The 20,687-nt window shown below is 25.9% G+C and overlaps 1 protein-coding gene across 15 annotated transcripts in view; it reads right to left on the minus strand.

The window, feature by feature from the left end:
• The window catches only part of LOC107453494 (uncharacterized), a 115,143-nt gene that overhangs the window by 36,024 nt on the left and 58,432 nt on the right, over positions 1 to 20,687 (minus strand). For 5 of the 15 annotated variants that reach the window (XM_043047107.3, XM_071188437.2, XM_071188436.2 and 2 more), the window contains exons 5-13: positions 18,518 to 18,586; positions 17,250 to 17,333; positions 15,541 to 15,630; positions 13,783 to 13,866; positions 13,027 to 13,131; positions 12,116 to 12,246; positions 11,442 to 11,545; positions 6,720 to 6,740; positions 3,731 to 3,802 (exon numbers count right to left, since the gene is read on the minus strand). In XM_043047107.3, coding sequence (XP_042903041.1) covers positions 3,731 to 3,802; positions 6,720 to 6,740; positions 11,442 to 11,545; positions 12,116 to 12,246; positions 13,027 to 13,131; positions 13,783 to 13,866; positions 15,541 to 15,630; positions 17,250 to 17,333; positions 18,518 to 18,586 — 760 coding nt within the window. The remainder of the gene's footprint in view (positions 1 to 3,730; positions 3,803 to 6,719; positions 6,741 to 11,441; positions 11,546 to 12,115; positions 12,247 to 13,026; positions 13,132 to 13,782; positions 13,867 to 15,540; positions 15,631 to 17,249; positions 17,334 to 18,517; positions 18,587 to 20,687) is intronic. The other 10 variants (XM_043047109.3, XM_071188438.2, XM_043047108.3 and 7 more) reach the window with 7 other exon arrangements.

Below are 20,687 nucleotides of genomic sequence, written 5' to 3' on the forward strand. Positions count from 1 at the left end.
TCAGACCATCTCGCATTCAGTATATGTATTTGATGCTTTTAATATGAGATACTATCTGCAGGTTATTGACCATATCAGGTTTTTCACACATGTGTTAAAGAGTTTTTCTGATTTTGAGTTGCTGAGTAAATTTTCAATCAATTTGATTGGAATAAAAGTGTAATTCAAATTTAAATACCATATAGTAGTGCATAAACTTTTAGAAGATGTATAATTTTATTTACCTAATATTATCAACATGCTTTTTAGACATGAGAATGATAAGCTATATAAAAATAGCTAAGTTCTGTTCACTGAGATTTGCACCAGAAAAAAAAGAATACCCACTACACAATTAAAAATCTACTAAAACACTGAACATAGTTAAAATATTAGTGTAACAAATGAAAATAGTGTTGTTAACCATCTACACAACTGTCATAATCACACATTCTTTGTCCTGATCAAAATATCAAAACAAAAAAATCTAAATGTTCTTGAATATTCTCAAATACACAAGTTTGATCACTTTTAAGGGCATATCAAGCTCAGATTTTATAAATTACAGCAGGAATAAAAATAAATCCCTAGAACAAGAGAAATGAGTAAAACAAGAAAAGATTTTCAAATTTTATTAATTGCTCCATTTTATATATATATATAAAAAAAAACTCTGAAAAATCAACCTCTTAATCATTGTTACCTTCTATTATTATAGGAATAACTTGTGAACAATAGTTGAAAAGTTAAAATAGGTAATTTTAAGTTACAAGTATTATTATTACTTATTATAACATACTATTATTGTAACATACTAGAGAAGAACTTATAAATATCATCATTAGGTCTGTAAATATCAACTGATCCTTTTGCTGAAACTTCACACATTAATAGTCCAACAAAATATTTTAAATTACTTAGTGTAAATAAAAAAAATCTTAATATGATATATAAAGCAATTTTACATGCTATTTATAAATATTTTAACTTTTTTCAAAATTATAGACAGGCAAAAAAAAAAAAAAAAAAACAAGAGATGATACAAAGTGAACAAGTACGTTAAATGTTGAAGAAATGATAAATTTTCCCCTCAAATATTAAACAATATTTTTCCATAAATTTCACTTTTTAAAACCTAATTTTTCTATAGTTTGTAAGCACATGAAGAAAATTATGATACACTATATTTATTTGTTTTTAGTATTAGAATATAATTGAATAACGTTATTATTATTTCAATAATAGTTTTAGTAGAATAAATAATGTTGAGGTTAAGAAAGAAGGAACTCTTTAGAGTGAAAAGAAAAAACAATTATTAAAAGTAAACCATTTTCCAGAACCATTCAGAGGTATCTGTTGAAACCTACTTGAAGTCAATCCACTTCAAGAGTACAAATTAACAAGTTTTTGTCAACTAAGCAGACAAAAACTTGTCAATTCATTAAAACTTTTGATTAGGCTTTTTAAAATTTTATTAATTATGCCATAATTTAAAGCCAGTATGATATTATAATAAATAATAATTACCTCAACTTAGAAATTTGTTGTTCTTCCAACTAGTTACAGATCTCATAAAAAGGATAAAATACATACCCGTAGCACAGTTAGTGTATTGTCCATTTTTACAACTTGAATATCAAACTCTTTCACTGACAGTTATAAACAAAGGCCGATGTAAAAACATTACAATCCTTTTGATTAGCAATGATTATAACACTGCCTCATTTACAAAAATGAAAAGTCAACAAAAGAAAAAACCTACCTAGTTTATTATTATTTTTTTAAGATACTTAGTTACATGCCTAGAAATCTGAAATATTTATGATTATTGATGATAACCTCATTATCACACAGTTTTGAACTTTTATCAGAAAATTAAGAACTGCAGTTTAGCAACAAATTGCAAACTGAAGAAAAATATACTTTGCATGTTTTTGATGCGATCAAAAATGGGAGGCAAAACTGACAATTAGCTTTAATTTTCTTTTTACACCTACCAACTGTAGAGAATTTCAATAAACAAAACAGAAACTAAATTCCTGCGCCAGTGATAATTGAACTATGAAGTCATCATAGATTAACAGGAGTGAAGTTAAACCCATTCAAATCAACTGATATCTCCACTTTTTTAACATTATCAAAAATGTTCATCTTTTGAAATTTATCTTCAATTTATTTTCCATTGTTTACCATCAACTTTTTGTATTTTCAATCTACTAATGTGCATAAATTGACAATCTTTACTAGACTAATGCACAAAATTTTTCATTCAATAATTTTAATTCTATAGATAATGAAATAATAAGCTAAGGATTTAGTAAAATAGCAATATTATTCCTTTATGATAAAAAATCCCAAAATTAACTTAATATATTAAAAAAATTTAAAAGAGTTATTGGAAACTGTTGAAATACCTCACATTTAAAAAATAACAAAAAATAATCCAGAGAAAGTAATATGTGATTAACTAATAACTTTATAAATCTTAATAGTTTTTCAGGAAAATATTTGTTCTTAAATACTTAGTTGTTAAACAGCACTGTAAAAGCTTAATTATTTTTTGTCACCAAGTTGTCACCATATATGTCACTAGTGAAATTATTAATGATGCAAAATTATACGCAAAATAGAAAAAAAAATTTGAAATTGTTTTATAAAATTGATTTAAAATTTTAAGCTTAGCTAGCGAACAATACTATTATTTCACTTTTTAGTTGCAGTAATTAATCTTACTTCACAGTTTATCTAAGAAAAAAATAATAGCCATGTTAACCATATGAAGTGTATAAGCATGAAGAATGATATTTTTATAAATTAATCCGTGGCAAATTAAGCCCCTGGACAAATTCATACACCTTTTGAAGGTAATGTTAAGTAACATGGGAGAAAACCTATTAGTTAGGTGGTCATGGAAAAGTATAAACGATGCAACAAATTAACAATAACAATTAAGGTGAATTATTCTAAATGTATAAAATATATTTGCTGAAAAAATAGTTAAAAAATCCACTATACTATACAACAATCTAATATATTGGTCTTCTAATATATCAACTTATTTTTTAATATATTACATCATTTTTCATTCATAATGTAAAATGCTTCTAATTTCTAATTTAACACTCTAAATTTATCTTCTTTTTTGCTAAAAAAATCCTAAATTTTGAATGTATTCTTAAATTAATTAGAAAATTTATACACCGCATTCCAGTTTAAAGGAACTTTAAATTAACATTCACAAAATTTGAAAAAATTAACAAAAATCTCATAAGTATAAGAAATGCAATGTGTAAATGCATAGACTTAAATATAAATGCTTGACAACAGCATCAGAAAAAAAAATTTACCAGGAATTTTTTAATGCTATATTTCGGTTATGACTAGAAAATGTCAGTTAAAAAAGCAACATATATATATATATATATATATATATATATATATATATATATATATATATATATATATATATATATATATATAAAAACTTAAATAATACCAAGAAACTAAAGCAGTAAGATATTATTTGATTAAAAAACTTTGTTCACCATATATGCAAAGGGAAATAAAAGTTGGCCTGTTTCAAGCACTCAAAAAGAGGCACCCATTCTTAAGACTTGCCAGGTGTGAATGAGAATAAACAAAAGTGATTAAAAAATTTTAAATGATGTTATCTAGATATTCTTGAAGTCAATAAAGTTTTTTAATCGAGCAATAACATACATATAGTTCTTAAAATAAAAATGAAGCTTACATCTGATAACATCTGGAGGTAATTCAGCAGGAACATTTTCTCGAATTATCATTTCATTTCGTCTTTGTTTTCCTAGAAAATAAAATTAAAATATAGAATATATTATTGAATAGAATTATGTCAGACACAAAGAACTCTACAAGAATATTAAAATACTAAAAAAACTATAAGGAATTTCTTCATAATTATAATTTTTTTACTTTTCAATTAAAAATAAAACAGCATTTCATTAACTTATATTGAATATTATATTTTATTGGAAAATAAATATCTAAAACTGATAGTTTGAAAATCATTTACAAAGCCATTTATAATAAAAAAGAGTATTTTCTTAAACAAAAAAATGACATAATGAAGGTATTTTTAAAGGATGGGGTACTATGGATTTCATCCAAGAATAATAAGAAAAACTCATTAGAGGAGCAAGTGTCAGTTTCAAAAGAGTAAAATTTTCATATAAACAGTACTAGAAGCTCTATGAAATTTTTAACATACTAGTAAGATATATCAAGGTATACTGATGGTGGTGAACACTATGGCACGATACAATGACAAACTGACTATAAAATATCTTAAATGAAAAAAAATTGCAGTCTAATTTGCAAGGCACTTAATCCTTGTATTTCATCATTTTATTTTCTTTTAAGATAAGCTTTAAGAAATTGAAGTAAATGCCATGTGGTTACAGAAACATTTTCCAACTACATTTTTTTATATAATTCAAAACTAGCTCGATGCACTTTTTAAACTAATCTTTTAATTACAGCTTTATTCTTTTTACGCGGCTGAAATCGGTTTGCACTTGTTCACGTTCGTGTATCAATTGGTTTACATTGTAATGCAATACTTTAAAAATAAATACAAATAGGAAGTATATGAAAAATCTCCTGAATAAAACACATCACATGTATGTTAAAATATAAAAGTAATGCATATAAACTCGTGCAAAACTTGCAATTATTAAAAGAACTACACTACGCCTAATAATTTGGCCTAATTATTATAATATACTAATATAATACCTGATATATTTATATAATATATCGTGTAATTTATCAAGTCATTGAATTTATATTATATACTGTCTAATTTAACCAATTGATACACGAATGTAAACAAGTGCCAACAGGTTTTAGTTGCGTGAAAACAATACAGCTATATAGTATCACCTGATAATTAAGATTTTACATAAGATCTTCAAGTGTGTCTAATAATTTGACAAGGGACTGCAGATATTAAATTGCTTAAAAATATTTATTATCTTAATTAAGGAATACAGATAACCAATGCGGCAATTACCATATTGCTTTATCTCCCTCCCCTCATAAATCAATGATTAAAAAACATTTCTTGTATTATACCGCTAATAATTTAAGATAGCTTTATATACTTTTTAAAACTCTTAGCTAATGTTTCTACTTAACTAATTACATAAGTAATGTCATCATAAACATTTGTTGAGGATGACGAAAACTATCTTAATATAAGAGTATTTTGGTTTTTCTTCTAAAACATTTTCTTACAGAATAAAAGATGTTTATTGTGTCTTCTCTAAAAGTTCTGAAAATGGATTAAGTTGGTTTTGTAACCAAAAGAAAAATTAAATCAGTAACAAAAGCTATTAATTTTGTTAATTATATTTTGATTTTTACACTGAACAAAATTAGATAAATAAATCAGTATTCATACTAAAGGAAAAAAAAACAATTTTAAATTTTGAGCAAATATTAAGTACCCTACTTCATAAATTAATTATAAAAAGTAATATATATATATTAGTAATTTCAGATACATACAGCGCATATAAAAATAATTAAGCATTAGAGAATAAGAGCTACTCAAATAAGCTTTTAAAAATTAAATAAGAGTTTCGCAAGCTATGGTTGTCAATCCTATATGGGGTGGCATAGTTAAATTTGGAAATTACGAAAAGCATACTATGTCATTTGTTTTCTATCGTACAAAGTACTGTAAAAAATAACTAAATTCATGTTTCTTCACAAAACTTAATTTCAAAACATCTACTAACGTAGAATATTTCCCAAGAATAAAATCTCCCAAATTATTTTTAAAAAAATTTTTGTTTAAGAAATGAAATTTTTCTGTTCTACATCCACTTTTTACATACGTAAAAACTTTAAGCCAATTTTAAAATCCTCTTTTAATGAAAGAACAAAAAAATTTTGTTTTACAGTTTTATCATAATTTTAATTTTTTATCCATGACTTTTTGATCAAAGGCTGTATTTTAAAATAATATATTCACTACGATTCTATTGAATTCAGAAACATTATGGAAACAGAAAAATTCTGTTAAAAATTTAAAGAATAATTAAGGAAATTTGATAGATTGTTACATTAATGTCAACTTTTACACATAACTACATATGAAATCATAGGACGTCTACAACCTCTAGACAATTACTTGGATTTTTATAATTATCTTTATTCTTTTTTCTTTATCATAGCTAAAATATGCAAATTTTGATAACTTAAATCTGTGTTAAATATTCTATGAAAAATAAATGAAAATATTTGACAGCTTTTTTTGTTAACTTTGTCTTTTTCAGTATATATGTAATAATTATAGTTCTGTCATTCACAAAAAAAGTAAAGGCAAAATTTAAGCAATTTATCAATTCTTAAATTAAATTACAAGTATGCAAAACTACATCTCAAGAATTACTAATTGAATATTACATATTAAATAGACATGATAATAGACATGACCTTTTGTATTCCACAATGAAATGGTTAAAGTCAGTGCACAAATTCTAATTTATAGCTAAAGCATTTTTTTTTTAATTATTTTTTTATGAGCTTATACAAGATTACGCTTATATAGTATTACAAGATTTTAGATAACATTCTTTTTTACAATTTAATTATTGGTTTCTAAAAAAAATTAGAATTCACTAATTTTAAATTTATAAGCACATCACATTATTAACAAGGCAATTTTTAACATTCAAATACTTTTAAATTATTACCTTCATCAGTCAATATTTCAGCTGTATAGCAAGGAAGCATGGAATGAAAAGATGCAGTTATTAGTGATAACACAGCAAACAGTGATTCATGCATTGATTATTGATAATTTCAAGAACATTAAAGATAACAAGCATAATAATTATAAATAAGGAAGAGTTATCTTGGGTAAAATAAACACAAATAAAAATATTTAAAAGATGTACAGCTGTTGTAATGTAATAAACAAGCATCATCATCAAGGTATAGAATCTTTTTTTTTAAATACAGAATAGATGCTATGATAGAGAATGTCATTCTTTACCTAGGATCTGATAATAACTATTTACAGAATCAAAACAGCTATATGTCTTTCAGTTACTTTTATTTCTGCCTTTAATTTGCTTAATTTAAGCAAAATAAAGTTTAAAAAAATGTTTCTAAACATTCATAATCTAAAGGTTTTCTAAATTTAATTAATGTCATATTAATAAGAAGAAGTAACAAACCATGCAATTCTCTTTACTACTAAAGCAATGTTATAAACATTTGAGCAAATGAAGCACAAATAAAAACACTCTAAAGATATTCTGATAAAGACAGAAATATGAACTAATTTTAAAAAATGGAAATTTCACACTTCACGTGTCAAATGCAAAATTAATATTCAGTTTAATAAAATATTTAAATCACAATAAGTATAATAACTAATATAATGTAGAACAGAAAGCAAATCACACAATTACAATAATTTGAGCCACTACTAACTTAATAAAGGGGATACCTCTATCCTTAAAAATTAGGGAAGTGTTTTGAATATAAAAAAGCAGTAGCTGGTTTTTAAAGACTTCTCATATTAGCTACTTATTGTGATTTTGACTTTCTCATATTAGCTACTATTTTCCTTGTATTAGGCACATAAGATACATTTTTTTTACATAATGTAGCCTGAAAATTTTATTAATTGTGGTAGTCACGGAGATATTCTCTCAGCAGTAGACAAATGATAAAACAACCTTGCCACCATTTTTAATTTTCAAAAGCACTGTCCTGGTAAGTAAATGTATAAAGTTACTATATTTTGCATTAGCTTAATTTGTCAATGTGCGTGTAATTCAAATTGGTCATTTACTGACATAGTCTATTTAAGTATTTTATTTTTGTTTGTTAAAAATATAAACATTTGAAATGGCAACAAGAAAAGCCAAAGGAAACCTGACAGATTACATAATTTTCTTGTCTTTTTTAGGTGATAGAAAAAATTGCCTTGCATAAAACCACTTGTCAGAATAGGTAAAAAGAGAATATATAGGTATTAAAAACTAGTGTTAAATTAGCATTTTTATTCCAATTTAGTTTTAAATGATTAATTCACAAAGAAAGCACTATTTAAAATACAAAGGGCTTAATGTTTTGATTAATCTAAAATATAATAAAAGTATTTTATTCCGAAGTAATATATCTTTCTGCAAAATTTATTTATTTATTTTTGATAGTAGGAAGAGGTTTTGTTTCAACATGAAATATATTACAGTGAGTGATCGGTTAACGAACAGATCGGTTAACGAACAAATCGGTTAACGAACACTTTCAGGAAAGTTTTTTATGTTCGGATAACGAACACATATTCGGATAACGAACACTTTCAAAAATTAATATTAAACATTTGTTATCATTTTGCATACAAAATAAGATCACTGAAAGGAGAAATGTTTAAAGCATGCTTAGTATATTGATAATTACTAAATGAAACTTGAATTATGGAGAATGAAGGAGTACAATGAAGGTGCAACGAAAATCACATCTGCGAAGCAAAGAAGTGCCATTCATGATAAAATGGAAAGGTTGCTTTTAGTTCGGATAAATGAACGGAAAATGAAACGAGATGTAACTAGTATGCCTATCATTCAAGAGAAGGCTAGAGAAATTGAAAGAACAAACTCCACGTTCGTCATCCGAGGAGTTAGAATTCAAGGCTACCACTGGCTAGTTTACAGAGTTTAAAAGAAGGTCTGGATTAAACAAGTATTAATGCGTGGTGAGTCTGCTAGTGCAGATAAAGAAGCAGCTGAGAATTACTGTCTCAAATTTCAAGAATTCATTGACACAGAAGGTTATCGTCCACAACAAATATTTAATTGTGATGAAACTGGTTTGTTTTGGAAGCTCATACCGAACCGTACCTACATCACGAAAGATGAGAAAAGTGTTCCAGGGCATAAACCTATGAAAGACCGATAGACGTTACTTTTGGGAGCTAACGCTAGTGGTGATATGAAGCTTAAACCACTTCTCGTTTACCACTCTGAGAATCCCAGAGCATTAAAAAAAATTCCATAATTAAGAGCAAACTGCCAGTAATGTGGAGATCGAAACAGAGGGCATGGGTCACGCAGTATCTTTTCAAAGAATGGCTATTTAAAGTTTGTGCCCCGAGCATCAAGGACTACCTTGATGCCAATGACTTGCCGTTGAAAGCACTGCTGCTATTGGACAATGCACAAGGACACCCAAAGGATCTTGAAGATAATTTGTTGACAGACTTTCCCTGGCTGACAGTTCAGTTTTTACCTCCGAATACGACTTCTCTGATTCAGCCGATGGATCAGGAGGTTATTGCGGCTTTCACGAAATTGTACACTCGCGCGCTGTTTCGTCGGTGTTTTGAAGCAAACCAATTCTCCTCAACAATGACTTTAAAAAAGTTTTGGAAAAAAAAATTTGACATTCTTGAAGCTATTCGTTTTATTCGAAAGACGTGGTCAGAAGTCACACAGCGACAGTTGATTTCTACTTGGCGGAAGCTGTGTCCATCCTTCGTTCGAGGAGACAGAGGTGATCAGAGAAACACCCCTGAAATTATGGATAAAATTTTGACAACTGCTAGAGATCTGGAAGTGGAGGTGAACGAGGATGACATAGAAGAACTCATAATGGGACATGAAGATGAACTGACGACAGAAGAACTCCAAGAAATTTTGAATGAAGAACATTATGAAACACAGCGAAATGTGTCTCCTTCTGAACAAGAGGAAGACAAAAGAGGACCAATGCCGACATCTGCCATTAAAGATCTTTCGAAAAAGTGGGAGGATGTCAGAGCAATGGTCTTAGAATGGCATCCAAACCAAGCTGATGTCAGTAGGGTTGGGGATCTTTACAACGACAATGCTATTAATTACTTCCGGAAAGTCCTGAAAAAGAGAGAAAATCTATCGACATTGGACATGTTCTTCAATGCCCCATAAGCAAAAAATGAAAAGGACTGATTAATATGCAAGACTATATGTATATATATTATTTTTTAAAAAAACTTACAAAGAAATCATAAATTTTTTAAAATTTAATTTTTAGGGTCTCCAGAACGAATTAAACGATTTCACATAGAAGTCTATGGTGAATCGATGATCGGTTAACGAACAATTCGGATAGCGAACATAGTCTTGGAACGGATTATGTTCGTTAACCGATCACCCACTGTATTTAATAATTTCTCCTTTTCGCCTAAGTAAAAATCATAGATAAAAGGATTTCAATTTAAACTTCTTTTTTTTTTTAGATTTCTTTTTTTAAGGGTAGATTACATTAGTATAATTGAACTGCTCTTGAAACTTATAGGCTTTGATGAATACACATATTTTTGAATTTGATGAAATATTGTAAGAAACATTACTTTAAATAGCTAGATGAAAATAAATACCAAAAATGCTTATTAAAAAAACAATTTTTGAATTTTATTCATTTCTCTCTGTAATAAATATTTTTAAACATATTTTCTAAAAAATCAAAGAATGGTAGTTACTAGAAGCAAAATTTTATTGTCTAGCTTCTGTAACTATTTAAGTTAAGGAAAAGTATAAAAATGGTTTACTTGCAGAATTTTTAAGCAACCAAATCACAATTCACTTTAAGATTGCTAAAACTGCCAATTATGTAAGAAAAATATGCATCACACAAAAATATCATTTGAAGTGTTTTTAATTAAGGGAATAAGTGCGCCAATTCCAGACATTGTCACAAATTCTAAAATTATCTACAGAACTTGTCATTTCTTTTAAGTATTTTAATGATTTTGAATTAACTGGTTTTAGAATAATAATTATTTAGAAGCTTTTTTTTACTTAAATGTAAACAATTCACACTTTTTTGAACACAAAAATAAGAGAGGCTTAAAAAAGATATAACAACAGGAAAAAGGTTTTACTCATGAAGATTCAATTTTTCATATGATGACAGAAATTTTACGTTAGCAGAATTAATTTTTTCTACATAGAGCAAATAAGAGGAATAAATACATAGAGCAAGTAAGAGGAATTTCAGAATAAACTTTTTGTCCTCTTTTGAAAAGTCTTATAAAAATACTTTTACAGTAAATTACATTATGACTCATTAACCTCTTTACATATATCCATAAATTCTCAATATTATGTGAATGTAGTACTGCATTATAATTTATATTTCTGTTTGATGAACTGACACATTTTATAAGTATCAAGTTCTTCAGGCAAATTTGTACAAAAATTTTCCAAAGGTTTAATTTATTTGTTTGAGTAAGAAAAAAAGGGAAAATATTAATGGATGTAAGAGATTAAAAAAATCATATAAAGTCATTTTGTTAGTGTTAGTTTTCAAATATGCAAGCCTTGCAATCATTCTTTGTATGCATAATATTTCATGGATAGCATTTTACAGTTTTAAGAATACAGCATAAATCCTCAGAACAAAAGCATTAAAAATATTCTCACTTGGGGCACCATCTTCTCCATCGAATCTTGCTTTTGGTTGAAACAGTTGCCGAAAATGTGGTTTGCAATATATGTCACCTTCATTTGATGAATAAGAATCCACACTAAAATGAACAAATATTCATTATTTAAATTTGAAAAAAATATTTACCATAGAACTAAACAGAAGAATCCATTTTAAAAGTATATATTCTAAGCAATAGGGAGTTATATACTAAAAACTTTTTTGAAAAAGTTTTCCATGATATATTTAGTTATATAATAAGGTTTATATATATATATATATATATATATATATATATATATATATATATATATATATATATATATATATATATATATATATATATATATATATATATATATATAGTCATTTTAAATTATAGAAAAATTTAATGTGACATGACTAAATAGTCAGAGAATTTTTTTGAAGAAAGAAAATATAACGTAATGGCAATTAAAGTTGAATATATAGAAGTTAAAAACACTATAAGGCTACAGTTAGTGCAAGGCTAACAGTTTTAAACATATAAAACAAATCTTGCATTAACAACTACTATAATAACAAACTGTTGTGGTTTAAAGTTACTGAAAACTAATTATATTCAAGTGCATAAACAACACCAATTATAAATTATGAACGCAAAATTAATATCACAAATCAGAAAGCTTACTTAAGAAGTTTATTACATTCCTTGCAGCGAAAGCAATTCTTGTGAAATATATTGCGTTCAGCTTTCATTTTTTCCATTTGATAGACATGTTTTCCACATATTTTGCAAAGGCAAAGTTCATCTTGAGGAGTCTAAAAAATAAATAAATGATTAACAATCAGGTAAAGGAAAATATACTTTAGTTAAAATTATTTATTTAATTTTTTTGATAATTTTAATAAACTAAAACATAATGTGTTTTTAAAGTTTTAAATAATTAGTTAATAATTATTACATACATAATTTTAAACTTAAGAACTTGTATAATTAATTATGTCATTAGTTCTTAGTTTGTTTTATAAAATAAATTTTCTCTTTTTATGACAATTAGCTATTACAAAAGAAATTGGCACACATTGAGGAAAGTTAGTTTATATAAACCAAAATAGGCAAATTAATTACTATACATTTATTGAAAATATGCAATCTTAAAAAATTAGTTAAAAATAGAATCAAATAAAAATAATCAGGTTATTATATGACATCTTAAATATGATGCCATGCATATTACATACACTAAACAGAGATTACCTAAGTTTAGGACACAGTAGGTAGTTTTCAAATTTTTTAGTAATTGGGGAGCTACTAGTTCTAAATTAGCAGACTTTTCACTAGTCAAATATTTAACACATATAATTTCATTAATAATAGATTTTGAATTATAAAACTTGTTTATATATGTAGCATTATTTAATAAAAATAAAATGATTAGAATTATAATAAATTAATTTTTGAATATTATGTGGTGCAATTAAAGAACAATTGGATAAAACATTTAGATTGGTAAAAAACTGATATTTAGGAGCTATTTTTGTTAATCAGGTTATTTTCAAAGTGAAAAATAAATGCTAAAAAAGTTAAGAAAACAATACCTGACTGAAAGTGCGCTGCACTTTTACCCTATCAACAGATGATTTTACCTCTTCTGGTTGATTATTCTGCTGCAATTCTTCAGTACTCTTAGTAAAACTTGATTTCTGTAAATAGCGGTACAAATTTCAACTACATTAATTAATTTGAGTTTTGAAAATCTTACAAAATAACCTTTATTAAAGATAGACCATTTTAAGTATACCCATTTGTAATGAGCTAACAATATCAATTTCCTTATCAAATCACAAACATATACCACAAATTACAACACATACCCACTGTTTAAATGATAGTACAAAACTAAAATTTATTCAGTTCAAACAAAAACTATTTTGTAGTACTTTTAGTAAAGCTTGATTTAATACAATTAGAACTAATTTTGAAAATGCTAGTAGTACTAAATAAAGCTTTACTAAAATACAATCAAATCAAGTTTCTGTACAAATTTTTATTTGGTTAAAGACTATTTGTACTAATTTTGTCACAAAATTAATACTAACAGAATTTAAACAAGCATGCATTACATTTTAAGATAAACACATAAATTTATAATATTTATTAAGAAATAAAGATTGCAATAAAAGTTACTAGAGCTTTAAATTTAATATATAATAATAACTCAGAATTTCAATAGGTCATAGTAAAATTATACAGAGAAAACTATTAAAAAGAAAACGTGCAACTTAATAGAATACAAATATTTATGCATAATTGGAATGATTCCCGCCACCTCACTGACAACGAATTGTTCTTACCAACATTTTCACAGAAATGCCAGTTTCTATATGGGGTGGACCTTTATACTTGATTTCTCCTTTTTCCAAAATGAAGTAGGATTTCTATATGCAATAAATAACTATATCTAAAACGTAGTATTTTACCTGACAATAATAAAGTAATATGAAGAAAAAAACATGTCTATGGCAACTATTAAAAAAAGTAAATGAAATGTTTGTGACAAAGAAATATATTTAAAATTTGCATTTTACAATATTATTTTAGATATAATATATCACTCTAAGAATCTTCAGAAAATGGCATTGCATTTTTTTTTCAATGAAAGACTTGCTAGTTTCATAAGCAAATAAAAATTAGGTATATTTAAAGTTGAAAATCTGTTTAATAAAATGAAAATTTGATCTGAACCATTTGTTGCAGAACTTATAACTGTTTAGCCAGATATTCGGGCATGATAAACTGGCTTTTATTTGCTAGTTAGAAAAAACAGAGAAATAATTCAGTTGATCAAATACAGAGAAATAATCATTTGTGCATATTTTGTAATATTTCACTGTAACTAAGAAATATACAAAAAAAAAAAAAAAAAAAAAAAAAAAACAGTCTTTAACTACAAAATTTTCAATTATATTTTAATTATTTAATTTTCCTCAAATTAACTTCTTGAGAGACATATTTAAAGGAAATCAATTCTCACAAAATGTGCGTACATAAATAAAGGCATTCATATATACAGTAAATTAAAAGAAACTTTTCCTTATTTGTGACTCATATAATGAATGCACTGTAAATGAATAGACAAAAATTGGAGTAGTAAGTACAATTTGCTTTTCATAGAAATATGTTGTATGATGAACATTAAGTTAGTGACAAAATTTTTAACATAAAGTTAGTGACAAACCTTCAGAAAACATAAACACCTCTTAATTAAAACAATTATCAATATGACTTCATCTGTATTTATTTATTTAAAAATCTTGATATTACAGGGTTGCCACTCAAATCTGGAAAAAAAATCCCCTGTGTTTTTCCTGTACATTTTATACACACAATTTATATTAAGAGGAAACAACAATTACTGTGCTCTTGTGTGAGCTATATTGGGCTAACTATATTTATTAGTTTAAATTGCTGGAAAAACAGCTGAACATGCTTAAATAATGCTATAGTAAATGAAATAGTTTAGTAATGAAACAGTTAATAGCCGAAATGTCATGGTTAAATATCCTATAGATCACGCCTTGAGTGGTCACCATTTTTTAAAAGACAAAAATAAGAAACAAAATTCCCTGTATTTTCCCAGTTTGTAAAGAAAAAATCAAAACTCCCTGCATTTTCCCTGTTATTTTAGGTGATTTTTAAATTCCCTGCATTTTCCCTGTGGAGTGGCAACCCTGTATTATGTTTAAATATGTCTTAGATTTAGAGAAGAGAGACACTTGCTTTAGTTATTCAAATAATTAAAAATTCTGTAAAATATATAAAATAAAACTTATGACTAAAATATCCATTAATGTATCCAATATTGTTAGCTCAGTACTTAAGGGTTTGTAATATCAATGAAAAATTAGTGTTTAATCTGACGTTATAAAATAGTGCTGAGCTTATATGTACCAAAAATCATATCTAAGAGCGCATTTTTTGTGAGAAGTGCAATACTGTTAAAGAAATAACTTAAAAGTTATAGTTAGTTTCATGCCGTAGGATTGTTAGATAATAGAAGATATTGTTAGTTGTGCATTTATGATTTTGTATGAAATATATTAGGAACTTACAAGAGCTCTGACATCTATTCCAGTGCTAATCATTTCTCTATCGGGAGAAATACCTCTACGGTTTCCTCCATTTTGAGCATAGTTTGATTTCTAGTTTTCATCAAACACAAGAAAAACATGCAAAATGAATGAGGAGAAACAAGTTAGTAAAGAGATACATACAAGTTAGTCATAAACTCAAAATGATGCACAATTCAAACATTCACAATTATACTTGATAAACAAAAACAAATTCATTGGAATAGTGTTTTTATAAGCTCGTTTATTGCAGAAATAGAAATTAATGGAAAGAGTTTCAAGCTTTGTGAAGCTCACAGCAGTGAAACACATGCATACTTGAAGTAAGTGCTATTCTTTCTATTTTTTCAAAAAAAATATTTCCTGTTGTTTCTATGCTTTATATTTTAAAAAAACCAATAGAATTTCTCACAATGAGTACTATTTTCATTAAAATCTGTTTACCAATAGAGTAAATGTAAAATTTATAAAAGCATCCTCATCTTTCACAGAATTTCAATGAAGTTTTAAAAAAATTTTATTTAATTCTACATGAAAGAACAAAAAACCTTTGCTGGTTAAGAAAATATTTAAGAATATAAAAAAAATAATTTTTTTTCAAAAAGTATTACTAGATAAGGACAAGATAATCAGGACTAGTTAAGGAATCCTTTGAAACTTCCAGACTATGAAAAAATATTTTTTAGATGTAGAGAACTAAGAGTGCTATTGTGATGAGATGTTTAAAAGAAAATAATGTGATTGTTTAGAATGATTTTTAATGTTTTTAAACCAAATTTAAGGACAAAACGGTCTACATACAATTTTGAGAGTATACAGAGTATCAGGGAGAATAATTTTTGCAGAATTACATTCCCTCATAGAAAAATTTTTTTTACTTAACAGAATTAATTTTTTTCAGAAAACATTTATTTAATAATTTTTAAAAATATCAAAAAGCTAATTTGAGATTTTATTGGCAAATTTAACTAAAACAATCTTTCGTTGTCCATATTTAAGTGTGAATCATAGATATAGACATACTAAATCTTTTTTTATGTTACATAATGGTTTGTAAAATTAGCATTTTCTTTATAATTATAACATTTGGTCACTTTGAATACTTTATGCATTAAATTTCTAGTGTTCCACATTCCTAATTTTTTTCAAAACAAATTTTCCTTCCTTAAGAACACTCTTTGGGAGCAACACTGTGCCAAATAATGATAATAAATAATAATCCCAAGCAATGACAAAAGAAAGAAAACTATTTCAACTGTTTTTAAAACCCAATAAGAATTATAGCTAAAAGAATTTTTTTTTCTATTAAAGTTTTTGAGTCTGCTCTTTATCAAGTGACAAGATTCATAAAGTGCTCTTTGTCATTTACCAATTTTTGTAATTCAATAAAAAACTAAATTTTAATTCATAAACTGAATTCATTTAGCTTTCATTTTATTGCTTTACTGCAATAAATGAAAAATTAATGATTTGGAGTAATTTTTAAAGTAAAACATGACTTTAAAAACTTATTTTAAAATACCAAGTCAAAATAAAAAATATTAAAAACACCCAAATTAGCTGTATTTTACAACAAATTTATGTTTTTAATGTTTATGCTTCAAAAAAAATTAGTTTTATTAAAAAAAACTGACAGATTAACAAGATATTATGAATAACAAACTAAACTGCAGATAATATGAATAACTCACCAAAGATTTTATATCAATGCCAGTAGAGATTATTTCTTTAGATGGCTGATTTTCTTGAGCAGTTAAAGAGACGTATGCTGACATCTGCATGCAAATTACAAACACAAATTCATGCTTAACATGCACAGTGCAGTTAGTACAAATATTTAAGAAGAAATAACTTTCATACATAAACTATAATATTTACAGTATTATGTTAAGTTTTTTATGTCTTGAGAACTTCTTTAGATGTTTATTAAAACAGCTTAGTTAAATAAGAAGTATTTCCATTGCAAAAGGGATCAAAAGAATTTAACATATCCACTGGCATCTATGTATTATAAAGCCAATGTTTCTATATAAAATACTCAGAAATTATGTAGAATTTCTAATGAAAATGAAAAACAATTGTTTTAAATAATACATAAAAATTGAGATAGAAAAGAAATTTTTAAGAAAAGTTGTTTTACTGAAATTGGAATGCAATGATTTTGTTCTGTAAGAGAACAACAAACTCACAAAGAATTATATATCTATTTCTTATATAAATTATAAATCTTTCACCAATACGCTTAGTTACAAAACAAGTATGTTCTGTGTAGCTAAGAATATTAGATTATTTTGTATGTTTAAAAGTAACTTGAAATAGAATTGCAAAAAAAAAAAAAAAATAATAATAATAATTAATAATACTTCCATTGGTACATGTGTATCACTAAATGCAGTAAATTATTAATCCAATGTTTCAATATAAAATATTCAGAAATTTCTAAAGAAAAATAAAAACACACCTGTTTTAAGCAATACATAAAAACTGAAATAGGTGATAAATCCAATTAGAGAAAAAAAATGCCCAACAGAAATTGGAATACAATGAATTTTTTCTATAAGAGAACAACAAATTCACAAGTAAATCATGGGGTTTCATATTTCCTATAGAAGTAATAATTCTTTCAATAATAATATGCTTAATTACAGAACAAGCTTGTTTTGTGTAACTTAGAGTACTCGCTTGTTATGTATGTTTAGAAGTAACTCAAAATATGAGGCAGACAGGTAGCTACTTTCACTTAAATTATAAATGTTTTTTAAGAATTTTTAATTACAAATTAAATCATTCAAATTTTGAAGAACTTGAATACACAACAACACTATAAAACAATGTACCTAAAATAGCATTTGAATGTTACAATGATAGTCACTTATTGATAAAAGAAAAATTTAAAATAGATAACAAAATGAAATGAAAAATCATTTATATATCTTTAAAATCTGGAAGATGTATTTACCAAATCAGTTACGGAAGCAAGACCGTCAAAAGGTTTTTCTTCCTTAGTAAGTTCAGCATTCTTGCTATTCTATAAGTAAGAAAATATGAAGTTCATTATATATACAATCATTTATTTGCATTACAAGCATAATTACATCTACATACGGTATAGAGAATTAAAGATAAAGGCTTAGTAATGATGACATATATACACTACTGAATAGGAAATTTTTATACACGAAGCATTTAACGAAAAAAGTAACATGTAGAAAAATTTATAAGGAATTAAATAAAATTAGAATAAAAAAGAATAAGGAAAATAAATTTTAAGTTTTTAAATTAGAATCTGTATCAAAATGATTTAATAAATTTTTTAAAGGTTTAATCCTAATCAATAATTTTTATGGGGCTCACAACAGAATTTGACAGTCAATGAGATGAAGCCAGAAGAGGAAGAACTTAAAACACTTAAATTAATAGGTTGCTGTCCAATCAGGAGGCAATACAACAACAAAGGCTGTTGTAGAATTAATTTATTTCATATTTGTTTCTTATTAAACTATGGCCATTAAAATTTTTTTCAGTAAAAACTTTTAAAAATAGCATTCCTATTAATTCTAATTTAAGTTGGTGACATATCTAAAATATAAAAAACTTCTCAAAGGGTTTCAAAAGAATCTTTTGTCAGAATTCCCAATATTTAGGCTAAAAATTTTGTAAACAAATTAGTATATATTTAGAAAAAAAAACATTCTTGCTATAATATTTTACAAGTACATAAAAACTATCTGAATGAAGTATAGTAATGGCACAGTTTGTTATTAGACAATAGAACAAAAATTCCTAAAAACAATGAAACTTAAAACTTATTTTGAAATTTTTAAAAACCATAAGTCAAAAAAACTCGGTTGACTAGATTTAACAGAGATAAATGAAGAGAAAAAGAAAAGAACGAACTTAACTTGCTAGGTATTCTCAACAATGCTGGTCATTGTTTTTAAGTAAATTTATAACACATGAAGCAATGTTAAAAATAAATAATTTTTGTTTGTACACAAAGAAATTTGTGTTAAACTGCAGCTGTGTTTTACCATTGAAAACTAAAGTATTAAAATGAAAGAAGTTGGGAACAAAAGGAAGTGATAACTGTCAAAAAGAGAATAGTTTAGACTCAAGTACATTTTTTGACAATTTTTTAGCACATTAAGAGGCAGTTTTTTAAGGCGGGAATCAATTTCGTTGCTTACACTAATTGTATAAACTTTTGAATAAATTATACAAAGAATTTCCTCCTCCACATTTTATTTTATTTTTTACTAAATATTGTTTTAGGTATCTGTAGCAATCATATACTTTAAGAGCAAAATATGCTTTCACCACAAGAATTCAGGAGGAATGTTAAATGCAGGGTGTCTGCTACATTTTAGATTTTCAAATTCATGACTAATTCCAAGAATTTTTCATGACTTAACGAAGTTACTATTTTCTCGAACAAAAACACAACAATAAATTTAAAAAAGCATGATAATACCATTAATTGAAATGATAGGTATAACCAAAACTGTTATACTCTGCATCTTCATATTAATAGATTTTAAATTTAAAAAACAGTGTAAAGAAAGAGTTGAAGCAATAAAATATCTGAAAAAAATACAAAAGCAAATAATTTTTTCTTCAGAATTATATTCTAAAGATACTTTTCTTGTTCATCAGAAGGAAAAGAAATATTCATGATCATTCTGTTCTCATTTTGGAATTAAAAAAAAATCGCCTATGACGGCTTACTGCAGCTAGAATTGATAAAATAAAAATAATAATAAAAATTCTGAAATCACAGAAGTTTAAAAGATAATTCGCTCTAGAAATGATGTTTTTTCTTTCAATTTTTGAAAGAACACCATAATTTTTAAAGAACAAGATAAAATATTTTATATTTTAATAGAATATGACTGTGAGTGGGGATTTTGTTACAAATTCAGATATTCTGAACACCAAGAAATTGGAGGGGGAAAGGGGAAATTCCGTTTTAAAAATTAGATTTTTTGGCAACCTAAATCCATGACTTTCCATGAATTTTTTTTTTTTTAAATAGTTAAAATCATGACAAATTTTGTTCAACACTGAAATAATTCATGACTTTCTATGATTTCTCATGACTTTCCAGGTGCGCAGATACCCTGTAAATAAAT

The sequence above is a fragment of the Parasteatoda tepidariorum genome, chromosome 12, assembly GCF_982258835.1.
Source record: "Parasteatoda tepidariorum strain Cologne lab strain chromosome 12, Ptep-v5.0, whole genome shotgun sequence".
Classification (NCBI taxonomy): Eukaryota; Metazoa; Arthropoda; class Arachnida; order Araneae; family Theridiidae; genus Parasteatoda; species Parasteatoda tepidariorum.